Genomic DNA, 18,851 nt, shown 5'->3' with positions numbered 1-18,851 from the left:
TCAAATAATCAAAGTGAGTAGAAAACCAGGCCATTATTGTGACCATTGTACAAAAGGAATAGTTTAATAGCCCAGTTAAACATCTAAATGTAAAAAGTTGATGCCTTACTTATCTCATTGACATTGTATTCTATGGAGAAATCAATATGTCTTTCTACTGCAAAAAGTAAGCTGTTCTATCAAAACTTATTTCTTTATTGGGATTTTCCCCATAGTTCAAGATTATATACGGCCATTTGTTAAGAAACTCCAAAAAAAGGCTAGTAAATCTGTTGTTAGAGCATAACGTTATTGGGACATGATAGATATTCCTCGTACGATAGTTCACGAAGTTCGAGCTGTACTACTCTGTCGGCGCTTATTCTAACCACACTTATGAACCCAAAAGTAGGCGTTAAAAAGGTGTGCATACCGTATTAGTTTCATTAATGATGTCCTTGAGATCGGGATAACGAGAGTTTTCAAGTTTTGAAGGCATGATTCCAGATTCATAAATACCCAAACACTCATTTCCATTAGCAATTTTTCATGTGCATTCGAGCATGTGCCTTTAACTTGTAGTACCACTTTATGCAGCTGATTGATATTTCAGACTTAAACTTTCAATGACAACTAACATGGAATAAGAGGAAGAAAACTTGTGCAGTCTTCCGTATTTGTACAAGATACTGCCCTTAATCTGCAATTATCGAAGCTGAATAAGAAGGAGTTACTCTTGCCAATTTATACCGAGCGATCTTGGCTAAATCGCTAAAAATCTCCCTAGTACTATTGATAGCACTTGAATTTGTTTTTTCTCGAGGGAAAGGATTTACTGCTAGAAACCCGATTGAATTCTTCGAATAGAATTATTGACGCTTTTTTTTAACGAGAATTTATGTACTCCACCCGAGGCTGGTTAGAATCTTGGCTGTCTGGACATCTATGATGCTGCAAGACTTCATCCGATTGAATTTGAGAAGGTGATCGTGGGAGATACGTTTGGTTCCTCTGATTTATATTGTGTGCCTAGAAAGCGTCAAGTTTTAGAGTTAACGATTTTGAACAGGACAATTTCTACTATCATCGGAAACAGAGAGTGCTCATGGGAGGCTAGGGTATGTGGAGCTTTTGTTTCTCATCGTATCTTATCTTGAGATATCGGTTGGTCTCCCGCTCTGCGTACCGCTAACTTTGTCCGGAAAAATGTGTTGATACCAGGCGGGGTTTACAGACATGAAAAAAAAAAAAAAACTCAGCGCGACATCCACTGTTAACCACTGGTGCAAAACTCACCAATGAATAAAGTTCAAATGTTCCCGGCGGCAACTCCTTACCTTATTCGAAGATCTAGTGAGTACATGAATGTTATCGTTGAATGATATCGTTAACTTGCGTTAAACTTGAAAAACTTGATTCCTGTATAGGGAGTTATATCCTTGGTGATGCACTATCAAGACAGAAGTTGATGGCGAGCGCGAACTAATGCTCATTACACTAGAACTTCAGATCAGTTGTCACTTCTAGTAAACCTTTCACACGCTGTATGCAATGATCTGATAAGAAACCGCTAAACCATGTTCCTTTTTCCATTTTTTTTAAAGTTTTTTAGACGCTTACACTTCTGATTTCCTGTCACTGGGTATCACTATGGAAAACAGAAACTTTGATAAGGAATTCACCTCTAGCTGGTTACACCGCCTAGAAGATTACATATTTTGCTGCTGATGGTAAACTGAGAGCGATGCACATCTGTATATATATTAGTTCTGAAGCCCATGAAAGAACTACAGTTATAGCCCTACTTTAATTTAAAAAGGGTCAGAACAACCTCAAGAATCCTTCAGCCGCTATCGCTCTACCATACTCACAAAGCTTTAAAGATGAATGAAGATGAGCAAACGATAAAAAATGCATACCCAGTGGTCAGTCCTACCGATGTTTGTATCTTAGAAAACGAAAAAGAATTACAGGAGGACCGACAAGGTAATAAATGGTGGCAAAAGGTATTAAGTAAGATTGAGGTACCGCACGACATAGGAGATCCCATATCAGTCTTGAGAAATCCGGATCTGCGTCCAATAAAAACAAAAGATAGAACATGGGGGTTTTGGTCATTCTTTGCATATTGGGGGTTGCCAAATTTTGCAGTTGCAACCTATTCAACAGGATCTGCACTGCTTGCGTTGCAGTTAAACATCCAGCAATCCATAGGAGCTGTAGTCATCGCTAATATTTTAATTGCCTTTTTTACCATTTTAAATTCCAACCCAGGTATCAAGTACCATATCGGCTACACTTTGGACCAAAGAATGATATTCGGAGTCTACGGCTCATTTCTCGGAATTATCATTAGAGTTGGTCTTTCTATCGTACTATATGGCTACTTAGGATGGCTTGGCGGACTTTGTATGAATATGGTATTTGACTCTTTCTCAAAGAACTATTTGAACATGAAAAATACTTTCTCAGAATCTGTGCCAATGACGAGAAAAGACTGCATAGGATTCCTATGTTTTCAGCTGATACAAATGCCGTTTGCTTTTGTAAGACCTCGTAGAGTGAATGTTCCAAGTATTGTTAGTTGCTTTATGACACTGTTTGCCATTATTGGCATGATGGCTTACCTGATAAGTAAAAATGGAGGTCCTGGACCATTGTATCATGAAAAAGTCACTCTACCGAGTAGTACTCGCTCGTGGATGTGGATTTCAGCAATGTCAATTTGGTACAGCGGGGTATCAGGTGGAGTTACCAATCAGTCAGATTATTCTCGTTTCGCAAGCAGTAGTAAAAAATGTTATACAGGACTATTTTTAGGGACTGTTTTGCCTGGAACATTTGTATCGTTAGCAGGAATGCTTTGTGCGTCTGCATGTAAAGGTCTATATGGAGAGACGTATTGGACCCCTGATGAGATCGTTGAGCAATGGCTGAATGATGATTATTCAGCCAAGAGTCGCGCAGCCTCATTTTTTGTTGGAATAAGCTTTACCTCCTCTCAACTCTTCCTCAATTTAACGCAAAATGGATATTCTTGTGGCATGGATCTAGCGGGCATATTACCGAAGTATATCGATATCAAGAGGGGTACTCTTTTTGTCCAACTTATCTCTTGGGTAGTACAGCCGTGGACTTTTTTCAACACATCTTCGGGGTTTTTAAATGCAATGAGTTCCTTTGGTATCTTCACTACCCCTATTTCAGTAATAAGCATCATTGAATATTATTGCATTCGTAAATCAAAATTGAGTCAGCTTGATTTTTTCACTTTATCAAAAAAAGGCTCTTATTGGTTTGATTATGGTGTAAATTGGAAGGCAGTGGCAAGCTTACTAGCAGGTATAACAATGGGAATTCCTGGCTTAATATATCAAGTCCATGAAGAAATTTCCCCCAATACCGAAATGCTAAATTTCTACCATGGATATCTGTTCTTCATTCCACTCGTTAGTGGCGGGTTATACTATATTCTGAGTTTAATATTCCCCTTCAAACATGAAAAACTTTGCTGTGAGGATCCCATTGATTATTTCGACTGTTTCTCTGAGAAAGAATTGGAGAAAATGGGTATGCTACCTTTCGAGGAAAGCCAGGAAGTTTTGTATGAAGTAGGAGACCAAAGAGTCGAGGAATTTGATGCTGCAAGTTTGAGTGAGCATGAAGAAGATAAGAACAATCTCAGGATCGAAACAAAACTCAGGCCAAAGAAGCGTATTTAATTAGTTCGATATTATTTTCCAAAGGAGAAAAAAAAAAAAAAAAGTCCAAGAAACCCGAATATAATAATTTTCCTCGGTGGCGTAGTAGAAGATTAATCTAACAGTAACAGTTAATGATCTTTCATTTTCATATTGAGGATTTTTCAGATTTAAAACGGTACTAGAGTTTTGCAAGTTATAAACGAACGCTTCAATGTCCTTAGGATTTTATGATGGTTATTGTATCGGAGTAGAGTTCAAAGAAAACTAAGGGAGGTGCTGATTAGACTGTGTCCAATGAACTAATCTTACAAAGGAGAAAATCCCTGAGCGTTATTTTTTTTTTTTTTTTTTTTTTTTTTAATTGAAAGCTAAACACTTTATTATTTGTTCCTATTTATCTTTAAGGAGTTTTCTTGCAAAATGCAGAGGGCACCAAGGGTTTCACTAGTGACGAGCAAAATCTTGATACCAGAAGGGAACTTAGGTTACCTGCATCTGTTATTGCAGGTTTTTGTCTACTTTACGTAGCTCGTTGTGCCTTTGTTATTTCGAGTTAAAACCCTGAAAGGATATATCATACTTTTCCCCTACTGGATTTTATGGTAATTTTGTCGCTGCACAACCGCCCAAGATGAAGAGCTTTGTCAAGAAGAGACAACGGCAGTGAAGGGGGGCATTATCAAGTTCATCCAAGACATGAAAGTGGCCAGCAGACTCTAGAGCGATTCTAGAGTAATCCAACTTTAGCTCCTATACTAGTGTTGTTTCTTTCCTTTTTCCGATATTTACTCTTATCAACTTTTTTTTTGGAGGTGTCGGAGATCGATTGGTAATTGTCCGCCTATATCTCAATAGGATGACAGACAGATAGATAAAGATCGCGCGCAATCTATCAGCCTGTAGTAAAATTCAATAATACAAACGTGTCTGAGTATATAATATCCAATGGTTTCATTGTAATGATTTCGATGCGTATGCGTCCATCCCTGATATTGCTATATCTGTATCATGTCCACACCTGCTGATTTCAGATTGCTGTGTAGAAGGGAGGAATTCACCTCTCATACCTCTGGAATACTACCCAGTTATATGCAGGCCAATTTATTGATACTGCCCGGTGCAATTGCAAAAGATTTCGAAGACTTGTGCCATAGAAACCCTGTACCTTGTCCCCTACTGGCGAAAACTGAGCGTAGTTTCGATAAGTTGGATAATGTTTCCCTAATAACCCATTCCGACCATGGATTTGATATTCGTACCGACATTCCAAAATACCACATCTTCCAAGGAGGAAGACTTCAAGAAAAGTCAAACGATTGCAGGATGTACTGGAGGGACAATTATGTAGGATTCCTAATTGGTTGCTCCTATTCCTTTGAAGGGTCTTTGATCAGTGCTGGTTTACCACCCAAAAACGCAGTTCTTGGCCAAAATGTCTCTATGTACAAGACCACAAAATATATGGATGCCAGTGGTATTTTCGCACGATGTCCTTACGTAGTCAGTATGCGTCCTTATAAGGAAAAGGATTTGGACGCTGTAAGAAGCATCACATCTGAATACAAATTGACGCATGGAGGTCCCATCGACTGGGGGTTTGACGGTGCAATTAGATTGGGCATCTCGGATCTCAGTAAGCCGGAATATGGTGATGCAATCGACATAGAGGATGATGAAATTCCTGTCTTCTGGGGATGTGGTGTTACACCACATTTAGCGATAGAGACTGTCGGTCACCTAATCGAAGAACCCGTTATTACCCATGCCCCAGGCTGTATGTTATTACTCGACACTACGTATAAACAATTTTCTGAATCTTGATAAAAACAACTTAGCGTTTTATGGATAGAATATTTCATATTGGGATAAAATATACTACTTCTCGACTATTTCTTGAACTACCCCAAAATGGACATTTCCTCGGCATGGACCTGGTGAGCACATTATTTAAACACATCGACTGCCAACCCATCTTGCGGGGTCGTTCGATGGTCAACTTTCTCTAAGACATCTTAGTGAAAGTACTCCTGGAGATGATCAATATTTCTATAACGAATTTGTTGCTTTCCCTCCAGCATCATTCGATAGTCAGGGTCCAAGAATGAAAACCAAGAGGAATGGGGATGATACCACCGATTGTCTCTTCCTTATTCAGTATAGAGATCCGAATTTCCGTTTTGTGTTTTGTGAATTTGATTCATACAATAGTACCATTCGTGATAAAATTCCTGTTAAGTATAAAAATTTGCTAGGTGTAGGAAGACACTACGGTCAAAGTAAGTCGAAAGCTGGATCGGGTATAAAGTTAAAGAAAAGTGCAAAAATCTTTCATGCAATTCTGCACATTCCCATATTTTTATCACAGCTGAAGATGCCCCGGAAACTTTGGCTCTATAAGTGCCTCTTTTGTCAGAGATAATACAGTATCAAGGGAGATTAATCGTAAAAAGCCAGGATCGGAACTGCATGTCCTCGGATTATTTGAAGATTCGATTAGGAACTACAGTTCATAAATGCCTTATTTGGACATGTAAGCAGCGATTGAAGTGGCTTGTGAAAGGCAAGTGTCCGTGCCGAGGGGGTTGTTGAGCTGTTATCCATACTAGGCTGAACGTATATTTGCCTATATCTAAGGGTATACTTACTAGTGCTGGTGGTTAGTGGATGGCATCGGTGAATTTGATTGTGTACTAATACAAGTTCTGTTGTCAGCCCCAGACATTTTCTCGGTTATCAGTATCTACCTTTCTTTATCTCTTGGTATTTTCGGGTAATCGAGATAAAAAATTGATAAAAGGCGAGGGGCATTCATGGATCTTGGAACTTCTTGGCATGCGGTGTAACCAGTGGAAACCGGAGATAAGGATGCAGTTTATTCTAGTATTTTGGGCTCTGTGGGCACTAGTGACTGCTCAAGAATTTGTTCCTGGTGTATCGAGATCTCATATAGAGAGACCTCATAAACCCAATGATTTCAATCACGGAAATTTCTACACCTTCAAGGACTCCCATACTTTAATGTTTTATTTCGAGCGTAGCTTGCAGATAACATTTGATAGTGGTAGGAATTGGCAAACTGTCGATGTGTTTGGGGAGGATATTTCACGGGTCGATATTGATGAGTTGTATAAAGAGAGAGCGTTCGTAACGACTACGTCTGGAGCGATTCATATGACGGAAGATCAGGGAAGAAGTTGAAAGCTAATTTCTTTACCACAGGAAGTCAAAGGCAAGGGCGGTTGTTCTCTTCGCACACATCCGTTCAATACAAATTTTCTATTATTACATTGCGGTATTAGGCACAGTAATTGCCAACTTGGAACCAATTCAAAGAAAAGACCAGACTCGCCCTCTTTTTTCGAAGGTGTCGCTTACGCTTCCAAAGATGCTGGGAAAAGCTTTAGACGTATCGTAGCGCCAGCTGACGAATATGAAGTTAATCCTGATTCACAGGACCATATTACTAGCTGCCTATTTGCCACTTCATCAAGAGACTCCATCTTGGATAATGACGGAATTTACTGTCTACACACACTGAAAAGGAAGACGGAAAAAAAGCAGCCTTTATATCGGTATTATCGGGATGTTGTATATAAAGCTTTCATGGAAAAAAAGGACTTAAAACCAATATTAGACTCTGTGGGTACTTTCTTTTACACAACAGATTTAGGCCAGAGTGTAAAACTCTTTGATGAATTAAAAGGATTCTCGATAAAGGACTTTGGAATTCATCCCTCCCATATTTTGCTAATCACATCTGGGGGAAATGAAGCTGACCCTGTTATGGACAAATATTGGATTTCTAAAAGAGAATCTTTTGAACCTGCCTTCGTACCTATCAAAAAACCAACTGAACTTGATCGAGGACAGATATTATTATGTGGTAATATGGAAGAAGACCTAGAACACGGAAAATCCGAGCTTTTCCCACTGTCAGACTCTTCTGGTGTCAATTGTTTTCTCGGTGACACCAAGATTCAGGCACCTTTTCAAAAGATGTACCTGGAAGAGCTAGACAACCTCAGAGGGACAATGTGTGGTAAATTCGATTTTAGAGTGGATCTTAATCAAAGCAAGGTAGCGAAAATGCATGAATCAAATTTTCATGAGAAAATCAATTGGTTTCAAAAAATTGTTAAATTTATAAGGAATAATTTATTCTACAAAAATTCCTGCCCTCACATGGAATCTTTCCCCTTTATCGGGTATAAACGATTTTCCAAGAGTAAAATAAGCTTTGATTATGGGAAAACTTGGAACAATTTGAAAGTTGTAGATCCTTCTGGAAAACATAAACAACGTTTTCATTGTGATATCGATGATGTAGAACACTGTTCTTTCCAAGAAACTTCCTACTTTTCATCAGTTGAAAATGAACCAACGGCTGGTATACTTATGAAAACCGGTGTTGTCGGAGAAAACGTCCTGAGTTTAGATGACGACGATGAAATGACATTTATTTCACGAGATGGCGGTGCTTCTTGGGAAGTGGTGTTTGAATTTCCCGTGTATGCAGCATTTTTGGATTTTGGGAACATTATCGTTTCTATACCGAAGACTTCTCCACAAGACTGGTCATTGAAGAAATTCTTTTATTCTGTGGATCAGGGAAATAATTGGAGAGAATATCACCTCGAGGAACCTACGGATGCATTTCATATTAAAATTGTTAGTAGGGGTTCCAACGTTGAGGTAGGTTTAGGCCATAAAACCAAGCAGTCAACTGAATATACCTTTTACACAATAGACTTTTCGGAAGTGTTTGGCGGAAGTGCCTGCACTGAAGGAGATTGGGAAACATGGTATTTGTCTGATGGCAAGTGCATTGATGGTATCAAGTACAGCTTTAACAGAAAGAAGGCGGATGCCCAATGTTTGATGAGGAAAACATTCGAGAATTTAACACTAAATGAGGAGAGTTGTGAGCCTAAAGACATCCAAAGTAGTATTTGGAATTTTTTGGGAAATTCCTATCATCAATTCTTTAATTTTTGAGATTTCATATCTTGTAAGGAGGGCTCTGCACGAAGATTTACAACCATAAGAAGACAAAGTCGTGAAAACAGGCGGAAGTCTCAAATTCATTCATAAGGCTTCTAAGGGGAAGAACAAACTATTCGTAGTCCAATATCTAAAAAGTGATGTTCTCAGCTAAGGAGTGGGAAAAAGTTTTGACAACAGCTCTGAATGGGACAAGGGATGAGGTAGCTGGAATCGTTGAACAGTGGTTCAGCCCACACTATGTTCAGATTACTGATGGACGCAAGAGTAACTATGAATAATTCAAAGATCATCTATTCAAACTTCACGGTATCTTGAAACATGCTCGAGTGGAATTATCATTCTTTTTATCTGAGGACAGAGATTGCCGATCGTCATGTAGTTACAGTCAAAAAACTGATTCAAACCAGATAATAATGGAAATTTTATTACTGGGCAAACGTGAAGATAAATGAAAACTCGTTAGAGTATGGGAATCAACAAGAAAGATCGGTGGTGACAATGATGGATCAAATTTAGGCAGAATTTAAAGAAGGGGTTTACTAATGATTAAGTTCTACTACCGTTAAACTGTGAAAATAATATAAGATAACCTATAAGTAACATCAGGATCGAATTAGTGATGTTCTTCCTTATGCTGAATAAATAAGAACGAACACCGATTATTATTTTATTAATCCGTTCAATTATTAATGTATCTTTCAATTTTCTAATAAACATATTCTTCTTTAATGTATTAATTTTATTACTTCTATTATAATTATAAATTTGTAGAACTGCATGAAAGAATGGAGTTCAAGAGGTGAAATTTTCCAAGTACAGCAGACATCAACATGGGGCTAGCTGTCAGAGCAACTCTCTTCAGATAGCCACAGAGGCAAGTGTACAAAAATAAGACTTTTTGTACGCAAACTTGGAATTCTAAATCTTATTTATAAGAACCACCCCAGAGATATATAGTACTCTCAGGGGCCATAGAACGCAGTACTTGTGATACTAGCATATTTTGGATTATTCCATACTGTTACATTCAGTTTTCGATGAAGGAATAAAAGCTTCATTAATTTGTCTCTCCGTTCACATTTGGTTGCACAATCTCAACAATCTCTTTTAACTCGCCGTATGCCAAAGAACTATTGCTGAAGGAAAGAGGCTCAAAGCAAGTCTCGTAAAAGTCCAAGCAATGCTTACCGTCAAAAAATCTATTCTTAAAAAGACCATTTTTCTCTTCCTCAGCTAGATATTGATTCATATACCTGGCTATTTGGTCCCATTTAGCCAGTTCTTTTCCAGGGTTAACTTTTGCTATTATCGCCAAGCATTTCATTGCTTGGATTATATCCATCTGTGGATACATAAAACGATAGAGACTCCAGTAGCATATCAAAGACATATACTGGTAATACATGATCATAATCAAGGCGAACAATGTTTTTCTTTTAATTTCTGGTAGTATCATAAACCAAGTGAGACCTTGAAAATAGCAAATAAAGAATCCGAAGATCAAACTTTGTGGGTAAAAGAAGAGTTTATATCTGTGGGTATCTCTGGGTAGTTTAGAATTTAAAACGGGTTCTGGCAAATTGTTCTTTAATAATAATTCAAACTTCTCATTTAGTGATTGCAAATAACAATTTGCTGATTGAGTCTTGTCCGTATCGGTAATATCGTCAAGTTTCCCTTCGGGATATGGCCTTAAAACATTAGCCTTGAACACAAGTTGGAGACCTTGACCATCATAAAAAAAGTATGGTGTATTCCAGAAATGTTCTTGGTAAAAGGAAGAGTTTAATCTATTCGCAATTTCGTCCCATTTCTCGATATCAAGACCAGGATTCGATTCCAACACTTGCTGAACCAATTCTGTCATATTCTTGGGATGCAATTTCGAATTGTGTAGCCATGAAAAGGGGAGTAAAAGCGCAAGCATCCAGAGAGCACCGGTAATCATGGCAAGCATATTTTCACAAATAAAATTCGTCTGAGCTGCTACCCATCCAGCGACCAGACATAGACACGAGATCACCCAAGGAAAGCGATGCTTCGACATTTCATAAAACATCCATGTCAAGCCATTTCTAAAAAGGTCCTTGGGTAAGACAGGCTTTTGAGATTCTTTATCGAATTCCATGTTTGTTCTTGTTTAGACTCCTTTGTTGTATGTAGTGAGTAGTTTCCTGAGTTGCTATGAGAGACGAGATCAGATTTTTATCGTCATGGGAGCGACGTGACAAAAATTGCTGAAAAAGGGGTTCCTGACAACAATGGATGGTATGCCGAACAAAGTTTATGTTACCTATACAGATGTACCTTTTGTAATATCCTGTCTTGTTCTGAAGTAGAAATATATGAGAAAGAGATATTCCTGACAAAATGTTACGTTGCAAAACAAGAGCGGGTGTATCCTCCTGAGATCAAGAGACTTTTGGGCATTTCCTCAACCTAGCTGAATAAGAAATGGACCATATGCTACCATGTTGAAGGGTCTCTACAACCTCCATTGCTAACCGAGCCGCTGATGAAAACTTGATGTCGTTCCCACTTGACATCGGAAGCTCCGACAGCTTCTTGCCCTTTCATTCGTGAAGCAATTCTGCCCTATTAGCACGAACGTTCAGTTTATAAGTAAACGACAATGCTTCTTTAAACTTGTGTACGTTGCTGAACTGACATCGTGACTACTTCTATTGGTACCTCATGGATTTATTCAACTTGATGGTTATATATGATCTATCTATCGAAAACTGACTAGCATTTACACCTGAACATAACCCACAGATGATAAGCCGGCAATAGTGTAAGCTCAATCCCATCCCAGTGGAATGCTTATATAATCAGGATTTCATAGCAAGGTGTGAATTAGAAACTCATGTCGAGTCAACCATCACCGGTTTTGGCCTTTTCTTTCTTTCCCAGATTAGCAAAGTATTTCCTACGAGATAAAGATTAAAACCGAACATTCCCAATGAAATGATCCAATAATTTTGTCTACCCTTCACTAATTGATAAATGAATCCCACAATCTCAAAAACAGTCAAGAGGAGCTCTCTGATTCCCGGGTCTGCGAAATATTCGAGCAAATTCTTCTCCCCAATCTCAAATATGCTTAAAAGCAATGTATCGACATCATTCAGGTATTTTATGATATAAGGAACAGCAACGAATAGTGGACTGCCATACACAAAGACATGTATACTATTATTTTTGTCCCCGTATAAAAAACCGGCGATACTGTATCCTGTCAAAAACCAAGGGTAAAAGAAGAGACAGATGCTGCCTCCACATCTTACTCCGCTTATTGAGTCACCTGTTCTCTCACTTTTTAATCTCTCTTTTGCATGTTTGAACCCTCTTTTGGAAAACAATGGATTGTGGAACAAGCGAGCGGCTAATTTGATCCCGTCTGTTCCAGAGCCAGTACCGCCGTTCTCGCTTCCTTGCTGATCAGTGATACTGTTGTTTCTTTGCGGTGAGGGGGGGTTGTGTTGTCCACGAGGACTGTTCTCTCTTCCACCACGCTTGTGGCTCTCGCTGGCCTTACTCTTACTCTTCTTTTTGTTGGACATGCCAATTTTCTGGGGCCGTCCTTCTTCATTCGGTTAATGTCATTTTGATTTCCTCTGACAATTTATAGCAGTTAGGACATTTTATGCCACAAAGTGATTAATTAAAGAGTTTCCAAATTGACCTTCAAATTACCTGTCCACCTCTTTGTGTCAATTTTATCATTTTGACGCTTTCGAGTTTCTTCTGCATGGAATTGTCGCGCGGGGAGGAAACAATCAAGGGGGAAAGCAATCCGGAGTGAAAAATATATAAAAGGCGGCAATTCAGACACAAACTGACACTCGCGACAGCAATGGTGTATTTAACCAACAAGACAATATGAGTATAATAAGTGACGAAACTGAAATGGATTTAGAAAAGTGTGTACAGACGTATGAAGAGGAGGAGATAGAATTGCCAGCAGACAGTTCTGGTGGAAAGTTGATGTACTTCCTTGCCCCATATTTCTTCGAGAAAACATGGATACATGACATTATCGGTTCTCTTTCAAATGCATATGCTTCATCGGCTGCACGTGTAGCGTACTTTGCTCTGCGAGACTTTTATGGTAATAAAATTGAAACAACATTTTCAGACATATTTTCTCCCTTATGGATGATCATTCATTACTTCCTATGCTTTACATTTTCTTTTTGGAACTTCATCGACAATAGGAAAAAGGTTAATATTGAGAAAAAAGTGCTCCAACAATTATTGAAGGAAGTGGCTGAAATAGACCTGACCGGGGATCCAGTAGCTTGGCAAAGAGTTGCATCTAGAGTTAATCACTTTTCTAAAGAAGGGGGAAATCATTATTCTCTTTTCTACAGTGGGGAGCATTGTATGCGCTTTTTTGTGAGAGAAATTGTAAAACCAATAGAGTGTCAGACGTACGACATCAGGTGTTATCAAGAAGGAAGTACGGTAGTAAATTTTTGGAAAAATCCACCAAATAAAGCGCTAACTGAGAGAGCACTTGCGAATTATAACAAGTGCGTTGAAAGTTTTGGTAAATTATCACATACGGCAGAAAAAGATGAATTTAGAGATGGTATTTTCGAGAAGTTTCATAATATCTTCAACACCTCATTGTTTTACTTGGTGATAATAGAGCTAGGGTCCTTTATGATTATGATGCTGACCTTCATTATCTCGATGATTTGTTGTGCCATTTTTAATTCATTCGCTACATCTCAATAGTATGTTTTTAATAGGAGATAAAAAGCACATTGAGAGCTAGTCCCTTCTTCGACGTCTATTCTGGGCTTCTGTGGTGTCAGTCAAAAATCCTCGTTTTGAACAATGGTTCTACTATTCATTTAAAACTTCTCGGAATCTATGTCGTTGAATACCCATGACCAAAGCAGATTTTATTGACGGAGAATCGAGAGGCCGTCGTTAGCCGGTGAATTCTTTATGTTCTAAGGCAGCATTGATCTAATCAGAAGGAGGTTTGCACGCTCTGAGCGCATTCGCATCAACACAATCCAGGTCATGGTGAAGTAACAACTGACCAGAGACAAGCGGCTCGAGTAACTTCTTGGTCCAACCACATCCTTATCGGAAACCAGAGGTTTAAACTATTCTTAGAAGGACCGTTATTCTCTTCCTCAGATAAATACTGATTCATATACCTGGATATTTGGTCCCATTTATCCAGTTATTTTCTAGAACTAACTTTTGTTATGATCGCCAGAAATTTGATTGCTTGCATTACATCTATTTCTGGATACATGAAGCGATATCCATTTCGGTAGCACTTTAATAACAGACACTGGTAAGTTATGATTGTAGGCAGGATCCAAAACGATTTTTGTACAAATAATAGTACGATCGGTAACCAAATTAGATCTTGAACGAAACAAACCATGAATCCCATGAACAAATATCGTGGGTAAAAGAAAATTTTATTTCTGTGGGTGTCTCTGGGTAGTTCGGAATTTAAAAAGAATTCTGGTATACTGTCTTTCAATAATAATTCAAACTTCTCATTTAGTGATTGCAAATAACACCTTGCTGATTGGATCTTGTCCACGTCAGCAACACCTTCAAATCGCCCTAGGAGATATGGCCTTAAAACATTATCTCTGAACGCAAGTTGACCCTGTTGAGCATCATAGAAAAAGTAAGGTGTGTTCCAGATATGCTCTTGATAAAGGCAAGGGTTTAATCTATTTGAAATTCCATCCCATTATTTGATATCCATTCCGGGATTCAATTCCAATACTTGCTGAACCAACAATGTCGTATTGGGATGCGATTTCGAATAATAGAGCCATCCAAGGGAAAGCAAATTGCAAAATCGAAAACAACACGGCCAATCATGTAGAATCCAGGGACATCTTGATAAGAAGCATCCATTGAAAATGCTACCCAGGCGATGACGCAGAATGTACATGAGACCACACTGTGGAAACAATGCTTCGACATTTCATAAAACATCTAAGTTAAGCCATTTCTAAAGAGGTCCTTGGGTAAGACAGGCTTTTGAGATTTCTTATCGGATTCCATGTTTGTTCATTTTATACCTCTGTTGTTCCATGTTGTGAGTACGTTCCTGAGTTGCTATGAGAGATGAGATCAGATTTTTATCGTCATCGGAGCAACATGACGAAAATTGCAGAAAAAAAGATTCCTGATAACAATCGATAACAATGGAATAGATAAAACTGTTCAAGAATCCAAGAACATTGCATGTCAATACCCTTGGGACAGATTTACGGGACAGATTATACCCCGTGTCTGTCGACTACGTGCTTTGGGAATCGATCCCAGCAAATTTCCAGCGCCTATTAAGCAGCCTCGAGTTAATTTGACTGCTGATGACCAGTGGGTTCTATTATCGAACTCATGGAAAATTGTTTTTGCCGCTGGCCACAGAATGTCATGGTTGAAGCTGTGGCTGATCATAGAATCAAGTAATTTTATACAACAGGAAAACACGGAAGCAACAGGACCAAATTTAGAGGTGACTGGAAGCTATTTACCATGGCATCCTGCGAGTCCAGTAGAAAAATCCAGTATCTGATAAGCGAGGAAGACATACCAGCGGTGAAGCTGGTATCGTGGGTATATCAACGAGTTTGCCCCAAGAGTGCTTAACGAGAGGGAATTAAATACACCAGAGGTGGTAAAGACAACACCAACATAATTACTCAGGCCAGTATCCAATTTTTTTTTTCGACCTAGGCTGCTGCACTTTGTTTCTAGCATTGCAGTACCTTTCTTACTGTTTTACCTCGGTTTCAGAGAAATCTTGGTTCATCAATTTTAACACTGTTCTTTTGTATCGGCTCCCAGAGTAACTTTAAAGTCCAGAAGTAAGGACCGCTTGTCTTGGGCAGCATGAAAGTGAAATCAGATATGGAAATCGAACTCATCAAAATGAAAACATTACAACAATGAGCCATAGATAATCAATATGGATACCCATTGTAAGCCCCATCACCAAAGAAGAAGACACCCCAAGCACGAATTAGTTAAAGAAGACGATATACCCATCAATAACCACCAGATGAGCGATTTGAATAGTTTCCATACCTCTTTTGTTTTCCTTTGGCTGTTCTCCAGTGGGCTTTGTGCTTTAGCGTCACAATTGGAAAAAGTGAAATGTTTCTTACATGCATTTATACAACTATGCTCGGGCTTGTGTCACTACTTCCCACTATTTTACATGTCGGTGCGGTCTGCTCATGTTTATTTTGATTAACACCATGGCTTACTCTCATAGCAGAAAGGATGATAAACGAATCTCTAATTAGATCGGAATGATATCTGGCCTGGCAAAGATACATCTCTAATTCTTTTGAGTCGAGGCAGGATCGTTGTGAGCAAGATCAAGTGAGCAAAAAGATGGAATATCGGACAGCGCCTCTGACATAGAAGTATGATAGTCGACGGTAGCTAAAATGTTCACTCCAAATTCTCTCATTACTTTTAGGTTTCCCTCGTTTTGTTCACCGTTTACAACAACCCCAAGGATCTTGTCACCTAGCCCATTACTACGAAGGTAATTCAACGTCAAAAACGTATGATTTATCGTGCCAAGTGTACTTCTTGCCACGAGTATGATATAGAAAGGCCGATCGCATTTGAAACTCAATTCTTTGATGAGATCCACAATGGTCTCCATTTTTTTCGTAACTGGAACGGCGACTCCACCCGCCCCTTCTACAACAAGAGGGTGCTCGTCGGTGCCTTCAGGAATTTCAAAATCTGTAAGCTGTACATTAACTCCTGGTTCGTAGTCCATTGCTTCATATGGTGACAATGGTTTTAGCAGCTGATGCCGTGGGGGAAATAAATGAGGCTTCCAAGAATCGTCTACCAATACGTTAGAGACCGTAGCAGTGTCACCAATATCAGATTCAATTCCTGTTTGGACTGGTTTCCAGTAGTTAGCTCTCCATTTGTATACTAGTAGCGATGAAATGAAGGTTTTGCCAACATCAGTGTCTGTGCCTGTGACGAAAAAAACAGGCGGTTTCATTAAGGTAGAAGAGTATGGATATTTGCCCACTTACCTTTCGAATAGACGGAACGAATTGTTTTGCGGTTTTCTCATTTGTGCTGGCCTTTTTTATATGGTTCCATAATTTATGCAATGTTTTATTGCAGGGTTTATCCACACGCAAGTCAACAGGTTTTTGTGTGCTGTATTGATAGCCATTCCAGTATGACTATACACGATGATTCATGACTCATGCGGTTTGTTGGTATTCCAGCCCACTTCCACGGGCTTAATTATCCAGCAACCACCAAGCAAAACTGTTGGAGGACTGTTGAATGAGAACGCTGGCCCTTCTCCATTCCCACACATTTTGTATTAAACGTACATGCATCGTTGAGTTTGGTGCTGTTTAGGACTTTACCTCTCGATGAAGCGAGGTCCAACTAAGTGAAGCGGTAACAGATATTATGAAATAACCTGAAGAGACAAAGGCTTTGTTAAGGTTTGACAGGGAGCACATATGGCATCCTTATACATCTATGGTGAATCCACTACCAGTGCATCTAGTAAAGGAGGCGTATGACTGTGAGCTTATTCTAGAAACGCAGGATGGAAGCGAGAATAGAGTGATCGATGGAATGTCATCCTGGTGGTGTGCGATCCATGGCTATAACCACAAGGAATTGAACAATGCATTGATATCACAGGCCAGTCAAATGTCTCATGTAATGTTTGGTGGGCTGACCCACAGGCCTGCAATAACTTTGGTCCAAAAACTGCTAAAGATGATGAACCACAAAGAGCTACAGCATTGTTTTCTCGCTGATAGTGGTTCTGTAGCAGTAGAGGTCGCAATGAAGATGGCTTTGCAATACCATTTTACTTTAGGGAAGCCGAAAAAGAGCAAGTTCTTGACCATAAGTAGCGGTTATCACGGCGATACCACAGGAGCTATGAGCGTATGCGATCCGGTAGGGTCAATGCACTCGATTTATAAAGGGTATCTAGCCGAGAACATTTTTGCCAGAGGGCCATCCATGATTCCGGTGCTTCCCACCTCTGGCGTATTCCGAAAGTATGGCAAGTCATTCGGCGACAGAACAAGTTGGAAAGAGGATGATATCAATGACGTGCGCGATAAGATACAAAATCATCATGATGAGTTGTGTGCAGTTATTCTGGAATCAATTTTGCAAGGAGCTGGCGGAATGAGATTGTACCACCCGCAGTTTCTCATCGAGGTAAGAAAACTGTGCAACCGGTACCATATCCCACTTATACTAGATGAGATTGCCACAGGGTTTGGAAGAATGGGTACGACATTTGCTTTCCATCATTGCCAGATTTATCAGGAACAGAATCACATTCCGCGCGAAATGCAGATAGATGTTTATCCAGATATAATATGCGTAGGAAAAGCACTAACAGGCGGGTACTTGACATTGAGTGCCGTTGTCACTACACCCAAAATAGCACTTGGTATCTCGTCACCCAGTAGTCCCACAGGGGGATGTATGATGCATGGCCCCACGTTTATGGGGAACCCACTAGCTTGCGCTGTTGCAAACAAAAGCTTGGATATTCTGATGTGCGGTTATTGGAAGCAGCAAGTAGATAGAATAGAGGAACAGTTATTCGAGGAGTTGTTCGTGCCGCTAATGGAAGGAGCTGCAGCAAAGGAGTTATGGTTAGTCGAAGATGTGAGGATCGTCGGAGCAGTAGGTGTAATTGAGCTAAAAGTATCGATAGATCAGGAGTGGTTCCAGGAAGCGTTTATCTCCAAAGGGGTGTATATCAGACCCTTTAGGAACCTCTGTTACATCATGCCGCCATACATTATTTCCAAGGAGCAGTTGAGGAAATTGACCACGGGCTTGGTTTCTGCCTTGAGGGAATGGCATAGTGTAAGAGCCAATTCGACGGTTTAGATCACTAATTTACATGACCTTGTTATGGAAGATTTTAGGCAGCGACCATAATCCTTGTGTTTGTGTGTAGGTGCATATTATCATGAAGTTATGCAAAAAGGTTAATGTAGCAGGTCACCACCTCCATGTAGATCCCCTTTTTATTTATCACTCCTAGTACTTCGCATTAATCTATCTGTATGCATCAGAACAGTTAACATTTACACCGACAGCCTTCTAGCGTGTACCAGCCGCACGTTTAAC

The 18,851-nt window shown here is 39.4% G+C and overlaps 8 protein-coding genes across 8 annotated transcripts; 5 read left to right on the top strand and 3 right to left on the bottom strand.

The window, feature by feature from the left end:
- Nucleotides 1-1,862: 1,862 nt before the first annotated feature.
- Nucleotides 1,863-3,701, top strand: ZYRO0C00330g (nucleobase cation symporter-1 family protein; the record flags this gene model as incomplete). The annotated part of the gene is made up of 1 exon (XM_002495631.1): nt 1,863-3,701. The coding sequence occupies one exon, from the start codon at nt 1,863-1,865 to the stop codon at nt 3,699-3,701; it is 1,839 nt and encodes a 612-aa protein (XP_002495676.1).
- A 990-nt stretch (nt 3,702-4,691) lies between these two features.
- Nucleotides 4,692-5,504, top strand: ZYRO0C00308g (uncharacterized protein; the record flags this gene model as incomplete). The annotated part of the gene is made up of 1 exon (XM_002495630.1): nt 4,692-5,504. One exon carries the CDS (start codon nt 4,692-4,694, stop codon nt 5,502-5,504), a length of 813 nt encoding a protein of 270 aa, XP_002495675.1.
- A 280-nt stretch (nt 5,505-5,784) lies between these two features.
- On the top strand, nt 5,785-6,102 carry ZYRO0C00286g (uncharacterized protein; the record flags this gene model as incomplete). The annotated part of the gene is made up of 1 exon (XM_002495629.1): nt 5,785-6,102. One exon carries the CDS (start codon nt 5,785-5,787, stop codon nt 6,100-6,102), a length of 318 nt encoding a protein of 105 aa, XP_002495674.1.
- Nucleotides 6,103-9,744: 3,642 nt separating this feature from the next.
- ZYRO0C00242g (uncharacterized protein) lies at nt 9,745-10,815 on the bottom strand (the record flags this gene model as incomplete). The annotated part of the gene is made up of 1 exon (XM_002495628.1): nt 9,745-10,815. The coding sequence occupies one exon, from the start codon at nt 10,813-10,815 to the stop codon at nt 9,745-9,747; it is 1,071 nt and encodes a 356-aa protein (XP_002495673.1).
- A 736-nt stretch (nt 10,816-11,551) lies between these two features.
- On the bottom strand, nt 11,552-12,250 carry ZYRO0C00220g (uncharacterized protein; the record flags this gene model as incomplete). Its single annotated transcript, XM_002495627.1, has 1 exon — nt 11,552-12,250. The coding sequence occupies one exon, from the start codon at nt 12,248-12,250 to the stop codon at nt 11,552-11,554; it is 699 nt and encodes a 232-aa protein (XP_002495672.1).
- A 319-nt stretch (nt 12,251-12,569) lies between these two features.
- Nucleotides 12,570-13,430, top strand: ZYRO0C00198g (uncharacterized protein; the record flags this gene model as incomplete). The annotated part of the gene is made up of 1 exon (XM_002495626.1): nt 12,570-13,430. The coding sequence occupies one exon, from the start codon at nt 12,570-12,572 to the stop codon at nt 13,428-13,430; it is 861 nt and encodes a 286-aa protein (XP_002495671.1).
- A 2,596-nt stretch (nt 13,431-16,026) lies between these two features.
- ZYRO0C00132g (ATP-dependent dethiobiotin synthetase BioD) lies at nt 16,027-16,719 on the bottom strand (the record flags this gene model as incomplete). Its single annotated transcript, XM_002495625.1, has 1 exon — nt 16,027-16,719. One exon carries the CDS (start codon nt 16,717-16,719, stop codon nt 16,027-16,029), a length of 693 nt encoding a protein of 230 aa, XP_002495670.1.
- A 500-nt stretch (nt 16,720-17,219) lies between these two features.
- On the top strand, nt 17,220-18,608 carry ZYRO0C00110g (uncharacterized protein; the record flags this gene model as incomplete). The annotated part of the gene is made up of 1 exon (XM_002495624.1): nt 17,220-18,608. The coding sequence occupies one exon, from the start codon at nt 17,220-17,222 to the stop codon at nt 18,606-18,608; it is 1,389 nt and encodes a 462-aa protein (XP_002495669.1).
- Between the last annotated feature and the right edge of the window lie 243 nt (nt 18,609-18,851).

This window comes from Zygosaccharomyces rouxii, assembly GCF_000026365.1.
Source record: "Zygosaccharomyces rouxii strain CBS732 chromosome C complete sequence".
Taxonomy (NCBI): domain Eukaryota; kingdom Fungi; phylum Ascomycota; class Saccharomycetes; order Saccharomycetales; family Saccharomycetaceae; genus Zygosaccharomyces; species Zygosaccharomyces rouxii.
The sequence above is the reverse complement of the archived record's forward strand: the minus strand, read 5'-3'. Positions and strand labels throughout refer to the sequence as shown.